The 20,878-nt window shown below is 47.1% G+C and overlaps 1 protein-coding gene across 2 annotated transcripts in view; it reads right to left on the reverse strand.

The window, feature by feature from the left end:
- The window catches only part of CD247 (CD247 molecule), a 232,717-nt gene that overhangs the window by 73,872 nt on the left and 137,967 nt on the right, over nucleotides 1–20,878 (reverse strand). For both annotated transcript variants that reach the window (XM_085621124.1, XM_085621125.1), the window contains exons 2-4: nucleotides 15,356–15,459; nucleotides 12,042–12,095; nucleotides 6,030–6,110 (exon numbers count right to left, since the gene is read on the reverse strand). In XM_085621124.1, coding sequence (XP_085477250.1) covers nucleotides 6,030–6,110; nucleotides 12,042–12,095; nucleotides 15,356–15,459 — 239 coding nt within the window. The remainder of the gene's footprint in view (nucleotides 1–6,029; nucleotides 6,111–12,041; nucleotides 12,096–15,355; nucleotides 15,460–20,878) is intronic.

Raw genomic sequence — 20,878 nt, forward strand, 5'->3', positions numbered from 1 at the left:
CAATTGGGCTATGTCATTTTTCCGATTACGTAGTAACATCCTTGTGCTCGTTACCAGATTGCAAATATGTACAAACACTCCAACAAAGTAGTATAGTTATAACATTTTAATAACTTATAAGTATAACAAACACGCCAACAGGGTAAACACATTAAAACACGTTTTTAAACAACTATTTACATGACAGTCCTCGCCCCTCCTTCTTCGAAATAGCAACATTGACCTGCTTTGGGCGGTCCTTTTAGTCGGCTTTGGGCTATAAAAGCCATGCAAAAATCCATCGACATCATTGGCGGACGATTGTGCGAATAGGCCGGAGGCTACACGCAGCGCCGAGGCTCTGGCAGCGCCAAGGTGAAGTCCACCACGTTGTACTGGCCTTCCCATTCCCCGCTTCGACCGGCAGCGAAAGGTGCCCTGGCAGGGGGGAAGCGACGCGGACGGGCCTCCCCCGCCTCCCCAGGTGGAGGCTCGCCAGCAGAGAGGGCACCCCTGCCGTTTCACTCGCCGGCCAGCTGAGTTGCACCCCTGCCGTTTCACTCGCCGGCCAGCTGAGTTGCACCCCTGCCATTTCACTCGCCGGCCAGCTGAGTTACGCCCTGCCATTTCACTCGCCGGCCAGCTGAATTGCACCCTGCCATTTCTTTCGCCGGCCAGCAGAGTTGCACCCAGCCGTTTCGCTCGCCTTCCAGATGAGTGGGCGCCCCTGCACTCACCGACCAGCTGCAGCAGGACAGCCATTCAAGTCTTGCCTGCCGGGTAACCACTCAGGCGTGGATCCACTAAGATTGCCATTAGCGTTTCACTCAAGAAATGGGCCCCCGCAGCCGAGTGATCGGGGGACCCACCCCGGTGGCTGTAACGAAGAGCTGCTGCTGCTGCTGCCTCTGGACTCTGGCTGTCGGTTCTTCAGATCCAGGCCTGGCCCACCGATAGGCGGCCCTGGACTCGGAAGCTTGTCTGCTCGGGCGTGGGCCCCACCCTTGAAAAACACCCTCTCAGCTTTGCAGATTCTGCGGGAGTCATTGGCATTCGACTCCCGTGGGCTTCCGGTGGGGCGAACCCGCCTGCTGCCCCGCCCCAAGAACGGACCACGGCATTGCTACAAGATCGCGGTGACGCCATGCTGACGCAAGCTGACGCTAACGAAAGTTCTCGAACTACCGAAAGGGATTCTGGTCCGGCAGCTAGTTAGTGCGAAGACTTAGACTGTGCACTGGACCCACCCGACCTCGCCCCAAAATGGCGCCGAGACGCCTCTCACACCGTGGCCGGCCTGAACGGTTGTAGGCCCGTATTTGTATACTGACATTGTTTTTAATAAAGGGCTTCTTAAAGGAATTACGGAATCAGTGTCATGACAAATCATCTAGGTTGATAAAGGTTTTTGAATAAATGATTGTTACTCCCAAGCAATAGAAAGCAGATAATGCAGACCCCATTTGCCTGAATCTTTTTGATTAACAGAATTTGTACCCGTCACACCTGTCTTTTTCCAAGAGTTGTCAGAAAATGGTCGACTATAGCTTAAGGTATATGCCGAATGCAAGGTATGGTATCTTGCACCATAATATACGACCGATCGAGAAATACATGTACGACCAGGAAACCCGAATTTAGGAGATGAATGAAATAGAGCATCTTTGTATGTCGGAAGAAAAACATAATAGGTCTGTGGTATTACCCACTCCTGCGGCTAGCCTGGTACGTGGTAAGTAGAACTTTTTCGTGTCTACGCGCGCTAATGTACTTTGAATACTGCACACCCCTCCCCACCCTCTTTTTCCCTCTCTATAGGTCACAACGAAGTTCCGACTGAAGAATGGAGTGGACATGGACCGCACCGTGCTCCATATAGGGAAAAACATAGACAAACGTTGTGGGATAGTGCGCGAAGTGCAGACCACCATTGGGAACGTGAAAAACTGTATGGTATGACTGTGCGTGTGTGCTACGATTATACGGTATGAATGTGTATGCATTTCATATACTTGGGTCACTTGAAGAGAATGTCATCGTATAATTGAGGTGCTTGTCTAACGATCAAAGGGAGGGGAGTAAAAGGTCCGACACCCCCCCCCAAAATAAATTACAAAAATACTGAAAATACGCAGCGTGCATAGGAAAGAGGACAGGAAAGGAGAGGTCCCCATACTCAACGTAGCCCTGTGTCTCCGTCTTAAGTTTCTGCGCTTGATGTATGTACTGTCACGCCCTATCCGGTATTTGTGTATACGTGATCACCGACTTTATGTCTTTCCCCCGCTTGTGTTTTCTTACATAGAACTGACCCGTGCTACTCCATGTTGTATGTGCACCAAGTAGCCTATTATCGTACGCATGTCTCTCTCTCTCTCGTTTTGTGTCATACGTATGCAAAATAGCCTACTTGATGCGCACGTCTCTCTCTCTCTCTCTCTCTCTCTCTCTCTCTCTCTCTCTCTCTCTCTCTCTTACTCTCTCTCCCTCCCTCGCTGAAGGCTCTCTTGCCCTCTTTCTTTTTGAATAAATTAACGACACTATACCTCCTCAGTATGTGTACAATTGGCCTAAAACACGGTGGTGTTCGAACAAATTGACAGAAACAAAAACGACCGTACTTTACCACGTTACTACCTCTCCTTTCTGTAAAATGTTGGACTTAACTGGCTGAGAAAGAAAGGACAGGTAAGACGACTGATGTCTCCCAATCTGGCCCTCATTACGGGGACTATATGTCAGTGGTCTTCGTTTTAGAGCTCTAAACGACACCATCTCCACCGCCCAGAATTGCCCCCGCCCAATTGTTCCGAACTAGAATGTCTAAGCACCCATCCTCCCAGAATCACCCCAGCTCTGTACTAGCCGTCCCAGAGTATTTTGAGCAAAACAACTGATGACCTTGTTCTCTAAAGGTACATCGCCTAAGCTGATGAGGGTTACCTACTGTCTCCAGCAAGAAAAATGTTTAGCTTGTGTCCCTCCCCGAAATAGATGTCTGTGAATCCATGACAGTAGCACCTCGCACCTTTTTTATTAGCAGTCCTCGGAGGAAAATGTGTATTAACAGAACTTGTGTTAAAATGAACGAGTCTCTACCGGAGAAGCCGGTTCGAATTTTTGATAGACCAGAAAGTTGACAGATGTCAGGCTTCCTGCAACGATTATAGGGCACAGGAATCGACACCTAGCAGGCCAGACGATGAAATTTTGCAGGAACACCCACAGAAACCTGCACCACAGCAATGATTAATAAATTAGTAACACACGCCGACATAAGAGTTAATAGACATCAATCATACAGCGACCGATAAAAGCATTTCCCCAACTACTCGGTGGTTGGGAGAGAGGATGAAGTGTGTAAATGTCTTCCCTGCCAACTCTCTAAGATTTTGTTTCTTGTACTCATTCCAAGATAACCTGCGGCCATCGGAAGAGAGGGGTCGGACGTGACGCACAGCCTGGCTACGGACCATGGAACATCTATGGCATCGACCAAGGGGGAGCCACAAAGCAAAGGGATGCAGGACGAGGCACCATTCACGGCATGGAAAGCAATAGAACGAAAGGCTATCCCGAAGCCGCCTGCTCGCTGACCAACGTGCCTGAAGTCCCAACCCCGTCGGGCCCGATTGATGGGCCCAGTGCTGAAAGATTCTGCTCTCCTTGGTCCGCTTTTTGGTCTGATCCCACTCCACCCCCTCGTCCCCCGGCCTCCCAAAGCACCCCTATTTTTGACATTGACCTTACAAAAGAACAATGAGAAGCGGGTACCCCGTCTCAAGGTACCTACGATAAGGCCAGTCAAGGGACAGGACAGAACAGGACTGTGATCCAAGAGCAAAGGATGATCACACCCTGCAACGCGAAAAATCTGGATTTGAGTTGGACCTTAGCTCCACCGCCGGTGCTCAACAGTGCCAACATAAGAAGAAGAGAGAGCTTACCAGTGATGGCTCACTGCAATAAGACACTGGAAAGAAGAACCCCCCCCCTGACTGTAACTCATGTTGAGTTGTATTCCTCTCCCAACCACTTTTTGATTTGACTACCTCCCAATCAAGTTTCCAAGATCTTTTTATCGGTCGCTTCCAGCTACACACTAAATAAATGAGGAAACATTAGCTTATTATAAATGACAATTGTATAGCATCAACCGTACACATGACTATGCTGTTTAGCTTGATCGACGCGAAGTCTAGGCCTTAAGTAAATGAGTGTAGTTATCCCTTGTTTTACCGAACCGTTTTCAAGTATCGAGTTTGTGTTTAAGCAAGTTTCCCTCCACCTATCTCCGTGTCTGATATATGATGCAGCTAATGAAATTCTGTATACGCTACCTCCTCGACTGTCACGATAACCACCTGTAACTATGTACAATTGTGTCCGATTGCTCCCGCCTGTCCTAAGACTCTGTACTTTTAAAAACAGGAACGCATGAAAACATTTACGATATTATGGCTAAAAGGTTAACGACGGTGAATGTCGGTCAGACAAGCTGGCGAGATATGTTAAAAGGGAGGACTGTGGAAATTTAGTTTGCAACTGAACATTATCTGCGCCATCTTGTCTCTCCCCAGCGCGACACACAGGAAAGCGCACGGCAGCCATTTTTAGGCACCCTGGTCTCTCCCTGCTCATTGCCGATCGCCAGCGCGTCCCCCTGGCGCTGCAAGCATTCCCCCGCGCGCCGGCCACCCCCGCTCTCTCATACACGGGCCATAAACCCTCTCCATCTGCGCGACCCTGCCATGGAACCACATCCCACGCCTGACCGACATCCCATACATGGTCATGCATCTCTTTGATAACCCCCTTCCTCTGCGCCCCATTGTCCGAACCGATCCCAGGCCATCACCTAGCCCTGCGGATGCAGTTTATTGCCCCTACTGTAAGGGAAACACCCCACATCAAAGGGATTACAGTAGATCAAGGCCCCCCACCCCCTGAGACCCGACAGGTCGCACACACCCCCGGAAATTGGCGGAATGTCCAGCTGTGTGATAGCCATCTCCTACTGTGGGTGGGGTGGGGACTTCCACTGTAGATATGTGTGGGAACGAGCTTGAAGTAGGGATTCTGAGGATGTTCTTTCATGTATCAAAGCGATCTCAAAAATGTGCCATGTATGATAAACCTGCAATAAAGTCATAAACCTGTGTATAAGAGGCCAGGCCTCAGAGATGCAGTTAGAGCACCTCATGACGATACCTTGCTGTCTGACCTGATGTGTTCTCCTCCGGAGAGAATAAAAACCTTGTTTCCTGCCTTCCAGTCTCTGGCGCCTGCCTCTTTATTGGTTTAGCATCGAATGGTATAAGAGGCGATTACCGCCGGGCAATACTTGAAAGGTTACCGACTACGACTGCCGCTACCATTTAACACAGAGGATAAAAAGTATGTATTTCTTTTATATTCCCAATCTGTCTTTCTTCTCGATCTCATTTAATTTAATTGATTTAATTCTTTCACACTGTTCACTCATTGGTTTGGTATCCTAAGATACCGTTTACTCGATCACACTCATTACTACTTCTCACTGGCTACCTTAGTGCTTCGACTTGTCAGTCCTGACTTTACCCTCCCTTTCCTCGAGACTGCATGATTGTGCATCTTTTCAGGACTATGATATTATTTTTTATTGGTTTATCTTCTCTGAACATTGTAACGCGCACCCTCCCTTTTCTGGGTACTCCCAATATTATTGTTGCTCTGCTCTTTGTAAAATTGTACAGCGCTCTGATACCCACAAGGGTCATGTTCGCACTATAAAAAAACTATCAAAATTAACAAATTGCTTTTTAGTTCTTCTTTCTCTTTCCCCCTCCCAATCCCTCTCTATTTCCTGTGCTCTCTCCTCCACTCAATTGCTTCATTGTCCACTTTAATCTTTCCACTTTTCATCCTTTCACTTTTTTTGGGTCTCTCCGTTAAAGTGCTTCTGTCTGAAGATCTTTGGATCTCCTATCAAAGATGCAGGGTTCGCCACTGGGCCTGGTGGGCAGGAAGGAGACATTTAGTGTAGCGACACCACCGCCAGCTCTCCATACCTGCTTCCGTCCTCCTTTCTCTGCGTCACCGGCATTCTTGTTCAAGACGTCATACACCTCTCTTTGGCCAACTGCTGGTTTCTGAAAGAAGAAGGCAGGTCTGTGGATGTTTAAGCTCATGTGGTTTGCAGTGGTACACAGAATAACCAAGGTGTCAAAGAGCTACAAGGGCGAAAGAATCACAACCAACACACTTAACACCGACTACACAGAAGATTAGGATAATGCGACGAGCGCAGGCTTCATAAAGAATTGATAAATGCATTGCCTGACAACAGCCATTATAAAATATAATCACATTTCAGGAATAGGCACTTTCCAGTGAATGTATGTTTACAAGTATCCAGGGGCAGATTTACAAGCCCCTTGCGACAACTTTACGCTGCCGTTGCGTCACTTCTGTGACGCAGCGGAGTCGTAAACAATCCGCCACGTTGCGACATATATACAACGTGACGCATCTAGGGAGATGTGTCATGTTGTAAAGCCCTGCGCTACATTATACCTGCGTCAGGTATAATGTAGGCAGGGTGGGCGTTCCGACATGAGAAAACCTCGTAAAAGTCACTTTTATGACGCCACTGTGTCAAAACCTTACGCCTGCTTGAAGTAGGCGTAAGGAGTGACGCAGCATAATAGAAGCAGGCATTCCTGACCATTGCTGAAGTTGCGTTGTGATTGCGACACAACTCTAGCAATGCGCTGCCTTTACGCCAAATGATACATCACCCATCTGTCTATCCTTGCACCACGGTGCGCCGCATTGTAAATGCGACGCATCCATGGTAGCGCAAGGGTTTTTTTATGTGACGCAAATTCACTGGCGCATCTCTGCTAATATGCAGGGATGCGCCAGTTCTTGTAAATCTGCCCCAATGTCCGCATTTGAACACTCCCAAATTATGCGACATTTTCAGTGCTGAAACATATTAGAAGCAGCCCTCTCTAAGCATGGGTGCTTGGGTACAATTCGGAAGAATCTTCATAGTTAAATTTGATAACTTTGAGGAATTCTAGTTTGTGCCACCAAAGGCACCTGAATTTTCAGCACCAAATGGAATAAGACGGATACTTACCTGCAAAGCACTATTACGGATATTGCCTATCCATAGGTGCAAAAACCTCCATTACACCTGGGGTCAAGTAAACAGTGGCAGCTGGCATCTACGGGGAGGAGGGGGGCAGGCGCGTGCTAGTGAGCGGGCAAGCACAAATAAAAATAAATAAATAAAGTGAAACACCGAGACTCACTGAAGGTCTTCCTCTTCTTTCTTCCTCTACAGCCCGGCCACCAGGAAACTCCCTTGACCAATCCTGGGACAGCTCTTATACCATGAGAGCAGTGTCCTGATTGGAGGGAGCGGCTTCACTCGGCCCTCCACCGCCCTCTGGAGGCCTGCACGTGCTCTAACCCAGCTGTCTTAAGACATTATTTTGAGATGGGTAAAGTGTACATGTGTGGTTGGCCGTCGCAAGAAGGCTGGCCAAAAAGACATGCGCATAGGTAGCCCACCCTCCTTCATGCTACTGTCACTCAGCAGTGGCCCCGCCCCCGTTCTGACGCTTTGTTCAGGACGGGGGATGAAAAATAAAATGGCGATGAATTACCATTTTATTTTAATCTCTGGGGATTTGGGAGTAATTTAAGTGGGCCGACGCTCCTCCACTCCAACGGAGGAGCCGCCCCTACATGGAAATGCAAATGACCGCCCCCATGTCTCCACCCCCAGAGATAATTATGATGCAGGTAGTATGGTTGTCCAATGGTCTCACCTGCTTCTCTATAATGTGTCATTTTTATGTTTCCTGTTGGGACAATCACCCTCTCTCGCATTCGTGTTATCCTATTTCGTTTGCTTCCTCTTTTTTCCCCAGGCTCTAGGTATAGTGGTGCCTATTTATGAGCCGGTTTGCGTGGCACTTGCACCGTGCAACGTTGTGCAAGAGCGACGCAAACCTTACATGTAATCTATGAAGCCACGCACAGGCTACTTTTAGTGGCCCTGAGGTGCTCCATAGATCTGGAGTAAGGCAACGCAACGCAAATCACTACGTTGCCTTACTATGTTCTAGGAAGGCATTCCATGGGCGTCCCATGGTTTTTGATGCATTCCCAGGTTTACGAAAACTGGTAGAGTTGGGAATGTGCCAAACAGATACGCCTTCTCAGGTGAGGTGTCACAAGAAGAAATACGTTTATTTCTCCTTGTTGCTTCCTCTTTCTATGTGTGCTGCATTTTGCAGCACACACAGAAAGAGGAATATGTCTCAGGGGATTGTTTTTGCACAGGCAGGTGTCCCTTCCTGCTCACAAATAACACTGCATGCAATGCAGGCACCCTTGCACCATGGTGCAAGGGTGCCTGCGTCGGTGCTACGCTGCTAAAAGGTCACAAGCGTAGGGGAAAAGGCAGGGATTTAAGGCAATATGGCACATTCCTGCACTTTCCCAGTCACGCAGCGCAGCTATTTATATCTAATTTTTACAGAACAGTATCTTTATATCTGTTAAACTTTGGATATGACATTTCAATTATCAGAAGAACAATACAAGTCTCTGAACTTAAAAAAAAGCAGTAAGCATTGATCTAGGGGGTACCCAGCAGAGGACATTATCATACTTCCCATAGTTCTGTTCTGTGGCTGGACGAGGGAGAGCGGTCAGGTCATTCAGGTTTGTTGCAGGTGGGGACCCTTGATGCTGGTTTGACTACAGGGCCTACCCCCACTGCCCCTGATAAGTATAATTTATTTAGAGCTGAGGCAGATCCTATCACAGCAAGTACATTTTTCTTGTTTACATGCTGAAGCTCATCTTTAGTGCATTACACATCTACATGTATGATTTGCAGGGTTGCATCACTGGGGGATCGTTTTTCTCTAGTATCGCCCTGAAGAATGCCCAGGACCTGTACAGGCCAATAGAGTAGGGCAGAAACATGTTGGCGCTTTTAGATTAGGGTCATAGGGCCACAGCATCCTGTTTGCCCCTTCCCATAGCTTCAGTCATTCACACTCACCCCACTAATAAAGGGATACCTTGGGTTGAAGAAGGGATTTTTATTATGCATAACCCCCCCCCCCCCAAAAAAAAATATAAAGACTTCTCCAAAGAGCTCCATGGAACACAGTTGAGTCTACCCTGACCTTTAAGAGTCAGGGTGAACCCGATGATGAAGCATGCCACTACTAGAGTGGGTGAGGGTTATATACAAAAAAGAGGCTCTCCTCTTCCCACCTCTAAGTGCGGTGGAGTATAGATTTATCTCTCTCCTCAATCACAGTTATTTATAAAGGAGGATACTCTTTGAGTTAAGATTATTTCAGTGGGAGTTTGTCTCCCCTTTCCTTTCCGTTTTGTATGGGTCTTTCTACCCTCTTGGGGTTCTGGAGTACCCCAGGGCCCAGTTTTTAGGGGGGAGGGGCCAAAACGACCCCCTCCCCAAGCTGATTTTGACCCTTGGGACCCCATCCTCTGGGGCCACTTATTTAAATTAAGGGTAGGGGGGAACTGTCTGTACCCCTCCCTGAACCCATCCCCAGGGCCACTCTTTTAAATAAAGGGGCACACATGCCCCCCCCCTCCTAGCCTGATTTCAGCCCCAGGGCCCAGCATGATCTTTTAGGAGGAAGGGGTATGTGACCCGGGGACCCCGTCCCTCTGGGTCCCAGTATGATTTTTAGGGGAGGGGTTCCCAGGCCGATTTTGGCCCTGGGGACCCCATCCCTCATAGCGCCTTCACTCTGAAAGGTGGGTGCCCTGGTGCCCACCCAGGGCACCCACCACAGTCTTCTTAGGGTCTCGGGGGGGGAAACCCTAAGCTGACCCCCAATCTACAGTGTGAGCCAGCATTGCTTCCACCCCAGGAAGCAGCTCCTAATGCTGCCCCTCCCGGTGGGAGCAATATTTAAGAGCTTTTTCCCTGCCTGCTTCATTGCAGGCAGGGAAACAGATCAAAAGTCCTCTCCCAGTGGGCGGGAGCATTTTCAAAGCTCCTGCCCGCTGGGAGCGCACTTTGCGTTTGCTCCTGCTTGCCAGAAAATTCAAAAATGCTCCTGCCAACCGAGAACAAACACATGTTTCCCTGCCTGGGAAATCGCTATGTCCCTGGGGTGGGCTCCCCAGGACATAGCTTGCGAGCCAGCCCCTGGGGTGGGCTTCCTTGGGCCATAAGAGGCTCAGGGAAGGGGGCTGTGTGGATCCCCTACCCATTTAGTAACATTTTGGTTCCGGGTGTGGGCTTCCTGGGGCCTTTTGAGGCGTGGGGAGGGAACCTGGTGGCCCCCATACCCATATAAAGTAATTTCAGCCCCGGGGAAATCGGGAAGCGGGGCTGCGCAGCTCTCCTCCCCATATAATCTAAAGTATATACTCACACACACGCACAAATATATATATATATAAATAAATGTGTGTGTATAAAACAAAGCTAGGAATTCTGTGTAGTTTCTGGGTTTAGGTAGAGACCTGCCCCTATTTATGGAGCTAATCTACATCACCAGTGACACTCAATCTCCCCACCTCAAATGTCTCTTTTTGTAGCGGAGTTTTTAACATAGGACCAGCACAGCGCTGTCCACTCTGTGCTAGAACAGCAGCAAAGCATTTTATTATTTTTGCCACAAACTCTTTAAGCACAGGTTTGGCTAGTGCTATCCATACTGAGCTAAAAACAGACAAAAGTATTTTATAATTCGAGGCACAGTATTACAGTTTTGGGGTGTATTATCCATTCCTGCACAAAAAATAATCTTGCCAGTAACGCAGGCACTTTGTACCATGGTGCAAGGGTGTCTGCATTGGCGCTAGGCAGCATAAAGTGCACCAGCGCAGCCAGAGAGCTCAAGAGAGCCATATCTCGGTAAATGTTGCACTTTTCCTCTGTCTCTCTCGTTCATGCAACGCAGCAACTTGCCTTGCTGAACTGCGTTGTGTGAATTCTTAATAAATCTACCACCTGGTGTCTCCCCTGGTGTCTCCGCCCACAAAACACAGTCAGAATTGGGCATAAATATATAGGAAAGGACCTGGTAACTCTGGGTCCTGCGTGTTATTCTCCATTTCTGTAATCCCAACTCTGATTTGCATGGTCTGGGGGTAATTCCAGCCCCAGGAGTCCTGTGACCCTGTAGAGGGCAGCTCGGAATCAGTACTTAAGTTTCCCTACTTGCTGCAACACCTTAGACAGAACTTTGCCTACAGGTCTTTCTTAGCACTCATACTATGGGAACAAGTGCTATATAGATATTTAGACGTGGCGGCCGCCACAAAATTCAAATGGGGGGCAGGGGGATGGGACGAGGGAAATTATTATCAATTTATTTTTCCCGTTTCCCTCAGCTGGCTCTCCGCGACGCTCCTTCACTGTATTTGGACACAAGTCTAGAAGGGTACTGATGCCACCTAGAGGCCCAGAGTGGTACCCCAGTGGATATATCACCCCGGCTCATCAAGTCCCCCAATGTCTCCTGGTTTGGAATGACTGGCTCTGCAAACTCCAGACCTGACCCTTCTGGACCCCACTTAAGAGCGGAACTGCAGGGGCTGCAGGGAGCTGCTGCGCCTGACCCCGCCCCCTGTCAACCCCAGCATGGGGCAGTAGTGAATGCTCACCCTTCACCTACAGTAGCATCCCTCACCCCACACAACCTGCAGAAAAAGCCTCCTGAAAGCCCCCCGTGTTACAGACTATTGATAAAGCGACCCCAACCAATGTTCGCACGTGCATTCCTCAACTTGCCACACTCACTATATCTTGCAACAAGGAAACATCAACACGCCAGTGCTTTACATTATAAAAAGCCCAACTGAATGGCTTTGTTAGTAAAAGAGGCTGTCAGAATACAGCGCCCCCTGTCGACGGGACGTATTCTCCATCCTAATCTCTCTGCCCTGTACCAATGCACCACTCTTGAATGGCACACTCTCTCAGCAGCACGCAGACCTGGTGGCTCATTCCATGACGTCTCCACAGAAGAAGCAATAACATCATTTACAGAAGAGTTACTCACGTTATAGATATCGTCAGTTTCCGGGGCACCTGGAGCATCCTTCGCTTTTGTAAACTGAAAAGAAACAAGAAGAAACTGTTAAAGAAGCTCTCCCCACTTTAACTGACTGACTGTAGAGTCAGGGTAGAGGAGGGAGGGAGCGGTGGGGCTTCATTCCACTGATCAGATGAATCCCTCGTTTTCACCACCAAAGCGGTCTTCCGAGGGACGTCCTTTCGCCACCATCATAGCGGAAAAGACTTAAGATACTCTTTAAAGCATGCTAACGTCACGGGGCGTGGCTGCACACAGTCTTTGGTGGTCATTGAAGCAAGTGGGAAATACTTGCTTTATTCCAATATATGCGGCCACGACACGACATACGAAAGCCACCTCAGCAACTGACAAACGGGTCACTGTCAGAACCTTGAGAGCATCAGAACATTCCAACTTACCTACCACAGTCATGGATTTTTTTTTAAAGACACAGGGCCAGATTTATTAAAGAGTTGCGTTGCATTTGCGCTACACAACAGGACGCAAGAACGACGCAACTCTTAAGTTAGATTTATCAAGCCAAGCAATCCACCGTGCATGGAACTGAGTGATGTAATAAATCTAGAGTAACACACACAGCGCAAATCGCTGCCCAAGGAGGCGTTCCATGAGTGGAGTGTGGCTGTTGCCACAAATCCACCCTTGGATTTTGGCGCATTCCCAGATTTACCTTAAGTGATAGACCTGGGAATGCGTCAAATAGAGAAAAGGAAAATGCCACAGGAGATTGTTTTTGTGCAGGAAGCTCCCTTCCTGCACAAAAACAATCCCCTGAGGGATTTTCCTCTTTCTCATTTTGACGCATTCCCAGGTCTATCACTTTTGGTAAATCTGGGAATGCGCCAAAACGTCCCCTACTGCACAAACACTATCCTGCTTACAACGCAGGCTCCCATGCACCATGGTAACAGAGTGCGTGCGTTGGTGCTAGTCAGCACATTGTGCGCCAGCACAGGGAAGAGACAGGAGGGTGCCATATAATGGTCAATGCGGCCGATTCCTGCCCCTTCCCCATCATGCAGAGCAGCGCAGTGAGCTGACTTGTTGCGCTGTACTGAGTGATTTTTTAATAAATATGCCCCACAATCTTGCATGCTCGAAGTTGCAGCAGCCCATAAAAGTGGCAAAAAACTAGAAAAGAGCCCTCATTGAAAAGATCAGATGTGTCATTGGTTAATTTATGAGGGATGTAAAGTGTCCATAGAGGTTGCAGGTTGTACTATCGGGGTAGTAATTGCTGCACTGTTTAGGTTAGTCTTTCAAAATGTCAATCAACAGTGTACATATATTCAAGCAGGAATGATGACAGGGTCGACACCAGTGGATGTTTTTTTGGGGATATATTTTAGACCTTCTTCAAAGGGTAACATCAAAAGAAAACCAGCCGACACGTGTTTCATTAATCGGGTAGTTGCCCGTGACTCTTCAGGGCTAAATGGAAATCAAGAGTAAGCAGGATCGTAGGACCGGTGATATTTCCAACCCGATCTGAACGGGTCTAGACAAATGAGGGGCCAGTTGTGGTGTGATGTGATGTAGGGAATCGAGGGGAGGACAGATAGGTCCCTTCCCTATGGATCAGGATCGAAGGAGGACGGGCGGGTGCAACCGTCGCCAAGGGTACCTGGATGTGGAGAAGCGAGGTGGATCCTTCTCACAATCCGGATGCGGATCTCCTTCCGCATCCGGATAGTGAGACGGATCCACCTCGCTTCTCCACACCCAGGTATCCTTGGCGACGGTTGCACCCGCCCGTTCTCCTTCGCTGTGTTGCCTTACTCTGCGCTAGGGAAGCATTTGATGTGCATTGCATGGTGTTTGAACTCAAGTCCCATTGTTTTTGACACCTTCCCAGATTTACCAGAACTGGTAAACCTGGGAATACGCCAAACAAAATACTCTTTCTCAGAGAGGCGTCTGTGGTGTTCTGTATCTAACCTGTGATGCTGTGTGTTAGTATTCAGGTGATGATGCTGGGAACTTAGAATGTGGGTGGCTGTCAAGGGAGGTGGATTCTAGGAGCTGGTGGCAGTTGGACTGGACATTGGATGTGGATGGGGTCTCTGATGTTGGATGACTACAATAAATCCTCATCTAAACAAATAAGGAGCCTTGTCTCTTCACTAACAAAGGCATTTTGTTACAGCGTCCTCCATCAATGCGTGCTGCATTCTGCAGCTCACACAGAAAGGAGACTTTGCCTCTCAGGATTGTCTTTGGACAGGAAGGTGCCCCTTGCTGCACAAAAACAGTCCTGCGTGCAATACAGGCACCCCTGCTTTCGCACAACGCAGCCAAAGCTGCACCAGTGCAGGGGAAAAGGCAACAATGTGCCATTTTACCTTAAATATGGCGCATTGCTGCCCTTTCCTTGTCACGCAGTGCAGCGCAGCAAGGTGACTTGCTGCGCTGCACTGCATGCCCTTTTCATAAATCTGCCCCCAAGTGCAGGACGGCGGTGGCTTAGCCATTGCGTCTCTGTCGGTTCAAGTTCAAAGCTACAGCTGCAAAATCTCAATGTACATTGGGGCTTATTTACAAGCCCCTTGCACCGCTGGTACGTCACGTTGCATGGCGCACCGGCAGCGCTATCTGCTGCCCGATATTTACAAGGACATGTAAAGCCACCCTGTGTGACTTTACGTGTGCTTATAAATATCACCCCTTCTCATGCAACACTTTGAGTGTAAGAGGCGTGACATAGATGTTGCTGTGGGTGTTCCAGATTTCCAGATTTTTGAGATATTGTAAACCTGGAAATGTGTCAGAATGCTACGCCACCCCAGGGGTGGCATAGCAAGGCACAACGAGGAGACATTTTTACATTTCTCCTCGTTGTTTTCCTCTTTCCATGCATGCTGCATTCTACAGCATGCATGGAAAGAGGAAATCATCTCAAATGATTGTTTTTGTGCAGGAATATGTCCCTTCCTGCACAAAAGCAATCTCCCCATGACGCATGCATCCTTGCACCATGGTGCAAGGGTGCCTGCACAGGCACATGGCAGCCGATTGTGTGCCAGTGCAGGGGAAATCACAGGGATACGACATATTGTTGTAAATATGTCACATCCCTGTGCTTTGAAAGTGACTCTGTGCGGCGCAGCCAAAGGGCTTGCGGCACGCACTGAGTCACTTTCATTATTAATATGGCCCATTATTACTCCGTTTCCTGTGGGGCAAAGTGCATCAGTAAATAATAGACTTATCAGTGTTCCGAGTGCCTGTATCTCCCCTCAGGCTTCATAAGCTGCAAATAGCACAGAGTTCGGACTCACCTTCTCCCTGATGAAGAGCGCGGTGATGATGATGGCGTACAGGAAGAGGATGCCGTCCAGCATGTAGCAAAGCTTCGGGTCTGTCAGACCAAGGACCTGCGCATCTGTGGAATAAACATCAGAAGGGTGAATGTTACAGTGCGCCCCTGGTGGTTGGTGCAAGTAGTGACAGCAACAATCATTATGGCCATCATACTGCACCGCTTGGACTAGGACCTCATCCCTTGCCAGGCCCACATTAGGATCCTGTAATTACTAGAGAAGACCCAAAGTTGTGTGGCAATGAAAATCTACAATCTTATATGATGCATGTATTTAATAATTTGCATTGTGCAAACCTAACCCATGGACATCAATAATGGGTCTCCGGGGGTCACAACTGCAACCCTGGCTTAACCCTTGTGACCCCTGGCTTCAGAGCGGCAAAATCAAATACAAATGCACATGGCCTGTTTGCTATTTAGAGCATCAGGGATCCACTGTCCTTCCTTTCTATACATTTTGTATTACACTCATAGTGAATAATACTCTATTATTCACTATGAGTGTAATACAAAATGTAGCACTAGAGCTGGGCAGCTAAGGTAAGCAAAACATGGTTTCTAATGTATTTTGTGTGCATGAGTGTGGGTGAAAGTGTGTGAGAGCTTTCATCTGAGCCCCCGACTTTTGAATTTTGGAGAGCCAAGCTGTATCGTATTTATGAAATTGAATTGAATTTGTATGCGTTGAATGGCGCTCGGAAGAAACGTATAGGAATGTTAATTTGGGGAGCTCTCACAAATTTTTTTGGTAGTACACGTACACCGTAGTATTTGAGACTAGGTTTCTCTCCCTTTTTTTTTCTTTAGACCGGATTTATGTATGTATTTTAAATTTTTTTTTTTAACTCCATTTGTCATGGTTAAAGTCATGTTTGTGTATATCATTGGAACTGTCATGGAAATAAAAAAAAAAAAAAAAAAAAAAAAGAAAGTGTGAGTGAGTGTGTGTGTATGTGTAAGCATGTCTATTAGTGAAAGTGAGTGAATGACACAAGTGGTCAGTGAGACTGAGTGAGTGAGCATTGGGCAGCCATGGAAAATGCTGGCACCCTTCTACTGGGGGACATTCATGGCATGGGGCACAAATAGGAAATGGTTCACACTGGCACATAATTATTGGCATTAGAGACATCAACGTGGCATACAGGAGGGCAACCATGAGACAATGCTGACAGTGACAAACTCGGGGTACTTTCTGGAATAAGGATCGCCCGTGGCACATGGACGGCATTAATGGCACAGATCTGGTACTGATGTATTGAATGTGATTGTGATTTTGAGCATGAGGGGGCACCCGTGGCATGGGGGGTAGGGTGACCAACCGTCCGTAAATTTCACGGACCGTCCGTAAATTGGACCTCACGTCCGTTGTCCGTGAGGATCCCTTTTATGGACGCCTTTTGTCCGTAATTTTGGGCCTTTCAGGGAACAGAGCTGTTCCCTCGTGAAGGGGCTCAGATCCGTGATGGGGCCGCTTCGCACTCCTCTGAGCACAGAAGCAGCCCCGCCCGCCCACTGTCATTCTGTATGCAGCTGATTGCCACATACAGAATGACAATGGGTCAGTGTGGGCTGGCACAGCATGTGGTGGCCTCCTCCAGCCTCAGTCCAGGGCAGGGCATTCTGTCACATGCAAGTGCAAAAACGCCTATGCTGCTGCTAGGTGAGAATTTCAGTTAACCAAAGGAAGGGGGTGAAAAAAGTTCAAAGGGAAGGATTATAGTTCTCTCAGAGTCTCATCGGTTTAGAACTGACGCATTTTCAAAATTACATTCAAGGAAACCATGGTTGCTGCTTTTTTATTTTATGCAGCTAACAACCATTGACAAAGCCAATAGTTCTGGCTTATTGTAGGTGTAACGTTACTTGTTCTAGGTGTAACGTTACTTGTTGTATTATATATCTGGATGCAATGACAGAAGCAACAAAAAATACCAGTCGGGCGGCACATTATACTAAGCACAGACTTTTAGCTTATTTTTAAGCCACGCCCTGAATTACATAGAACACCCTTTGGAGAGACGCCCCTTGTTTTTTCATCCCACTTAAATCTCTGGAAACAACACCATGTCACAGTCGCCCCACGTCTAGGCACTGTGCATCATGCATGACTCATGCCTTCCACTTTTTCAGATTACCTATGTGCAGGGGCATAGTGAACCCTGCCCCACCCCACCCCTTGCTTTACGAACTACAGCGAGGGTGGAGTTCTTGATGGGTCTCTTATGTCTGCAACTCTGCAGCAAAGGCTCAGCTCATAATTAATGTGAAAAGGTGAGTGAGTAAGTAAGTGAAGGGATGGGTGGATGGATGGCTGGATGGATGAGTGAAATGATGGATGGATGGATGGATGGATGGATGGATGAGTGAAAGGGTGGATGATGGACGAGTGAATGGGTGAATTTATGAGTGAAATGATGGATTGATTGATGAATTGATAAGTGAAAGGGTGGACTGATGAATTGATAAGTGAAAGGGTGAATGGATGAACGGATGAGTGAAAGGGTGGATGTAAGGGCTTGTAGATGGACAAAAGGATGGATAGATGAGTGAAGGAGTGAAAGGGTGGATGGATGAGAGGATGTATGAGTGAAAGGATGGATGAGTGATAGGTTCAATGGGCGGATTCATGAGTGGCTGAGTAGATGGATGGGTGGGTGGATGGAAGGATGGATGGCTAAGTGAAAGGGGAATTGAGAGAGAAAGGGAGGATGGGTAAATGGATGACTGAACGGGTGAATGGGTGGAAGGATGAGTGACTGGGTGGATGAATGAGTAAGTGAAAGGATGGCTGGATAGGTAAATGGCTGGATGGATGAGTGAATGGATGGGTGGAAGAGTGGATGGATGAGTGTACGGATGGATAGGGTGAAAGGGTGGATGGATGGATGGATGGATAATGGATGGATGAGTAAAAGGGTGGATGGAGGGATGGATGAGTGAAATGATGGATGGAAGGATACGTGATGGATAGGTTTGTAAATGGTTGAATATGGACATGGATGGGCACACAGATGGAAGGACAGAATGAATGGTGAAAGATTGAATGATGGATGAAAGTATGATCACACATTATAAGCCTCATTATTTTAAGCAACATTTCCTATACATTGACTTTAACATTTATATGAGTGATTGTCTCTATATAATATGTGTGTGTTGCAACGCACTCCAACACTGCCCCACATACTTGGGATGAGTAGCACTATAGAAGAAATTAAATACACGTGAGAGAGGCTCTATGTGAAGATGAGGGGCGCCATTGGAGGGTGGTAGCAAGGCCAGACTGGTTGGACCGGGCATCAGGCGTTTTCTCTGGGAGCTGGAAAGGTGGGGGCGGTTTTGTTACCACATAAAGACCTGCACCTTTGCTCAAAGCTGCGCAGACTGAAAAACCATGAGGTGCACAGTTGTCTCAACCTAATATAAACTTATTTTCACTTGTTTTTAAGTGGTTGTCTATTTACATACTAGTGCGCAACCTCCTCTGATGTGTCTGTAAAACTTACCTTTTGTCCTGAATTTCGACCTCCTGTCCTGAATTTTTGTCCTGAATTTTGACCCTTTGTCCTGAATTTTTACACTCACTGTCCTGAATTTGCACCCATGCCAGTTGGTCACCCTAATGGGGGGAGGGCACCTATAATAAAATGCTGGATCCGGCTCAAATGAGATAATGGTGACATATGGGCGCACTCCTCAAATATTTTGGAAAAAATGGAGCCTGTCCCTTTGAAACACCAAATTTCATTATCTTGGCCCTTAAATATGGCCGACCTTTCAGAATCTAAGACTTTGTTCACAAATTTATGTGAACATTGTGCTTTCAAATGCACTATTAGACGCCATTTTCTCAAAAATGTTTCCATGAAGAACCCCGTGAATTCACCTGAAAGAGCTCGAGCTCTTTGCACCCTCGCAATTCAGAGCAAGTATTACCCCCCCTTCAGAGAGCACCAGCCGCCACTGTAACAACAGAAGGCAGACCGTCTCTTGAGCACTCTTAGCTTTCTGCATATTCTGCTGGGACCAGAGCACTCTTTATTACGTTTTGTAAAAAAAAAAATACATTCAGCAATGCAATGTACACTTTTCAGATTAAATAAAAACATTAACTAAAAAAGAAACACGTTTTAAACAAGTTCCTGCCTTGTTTTATTATTGTGAACACATGAAAAATGATGCATATACAACACCTCTGTGTCTAGTGCTATGTGCCTTGCAAATGGCCATAAATCAAAATATATTATCATTGAGGAATCATTTAAGCCCATCACATAGTTCATATTCTATATGTGTTCTACATAACCTAATACATGTGGCCATAGCTACTATTTTTTTTCAGATCTCTTTTTTTTGCCTCGTGCAATCATTTACCAATAGATTTCTCATTGGGGCACACGCCGGGGGAATCATTAAAATCATGACAGCTTGAGGTATAAATAATTTAGGTTTCGATTGCTGTTCTGTCTTTTGTCGCACTATGTGCGCTCCAGACAAACAAATTGTTTTTTCATGCAATAGAAAGACAAATGAGTAATGTTCTCCCTAAATACCCATTTGCAGGTGTTGCTATGTTCTACTGACCATGTAGTTATTATGGAACTGCAGCAGTGTCCATTACAGTGACGTCATCAGGGTTAAGGTTGTGTGATATCAATCCATGGCAAGAGTCATTTTCAAAGGTCATATGATGTCACCACCTGTGATGTCATTACGGACAAAATGTGGAAGGTGTGTGATGCCACTTTCCACTAATCCGGACATTTGGGTGAATCATCGTCCATGACCTAGCAAACGCCGCAGGAGGGATGGGAAATTATTCAAAAGTGACACTTGTTTTCCAGTTTCACCATTTGTGCAGGTAAGATGTTTTGTACCTCTAGCTATCTCAGGTCACCATCCCAGACTTGCAAGAGATTAGTGCAAGAAATAAGGGGTATATTTACTAAGATTTCGCACCATTTTTGCATCACAAAGTGACGCAAATCGATGCAAAATCTTTTTTTCCTGTTTTCTTTGATAATTCAGTTGCGAGTAGCGCAAAGCAGCACCTTAGCGCCAAGGGAAGTGTGCGGGATTTCCCATTCAAATCAACCATGGGTTTTGATGCAAAGCCCTATATCTACTAAAAGAAAATAGACAGTGTATTGCATAAAAAAATAACGCCCTTTTGAAACGGGCGCTATCAAGCAGAAATATATTTCTCCTTTCTTTTCCAACTTTGCATGTGTGCTGCACTGTCCAGTGCACGTGCCATACAATGTAGGAAACGATTTAAAGTTAGTCTAAGCATTGTATTTTGTACTGGAAGGGTGCGCTTCCATTACAAAACCTATAGTGCACTTGCGTAGATACTGTTGCACTATGGTGCAAAGGTGTGTGCGTGGCGCACGGCTGCCTGATGGTGCACTGGTGCTAGTAACAGGGGAGGAGAGCACCTTCCTGCTCTCTCCTTCTCACGCAACACAGCATGTTT

This window comes from Triturus cristatus, chromosome 8, assembly GCF_964204655.1.
Source record: "Triturus cristatus chromosome 8, aTriCri1.1, whole genome shotgun sequence".
Taxonomy (NCBI): Eukaryota; Metazoa; Chordata; class Amphibia; order Caudata; family Salamandridae; genus Triturus; species Triturus cristatus.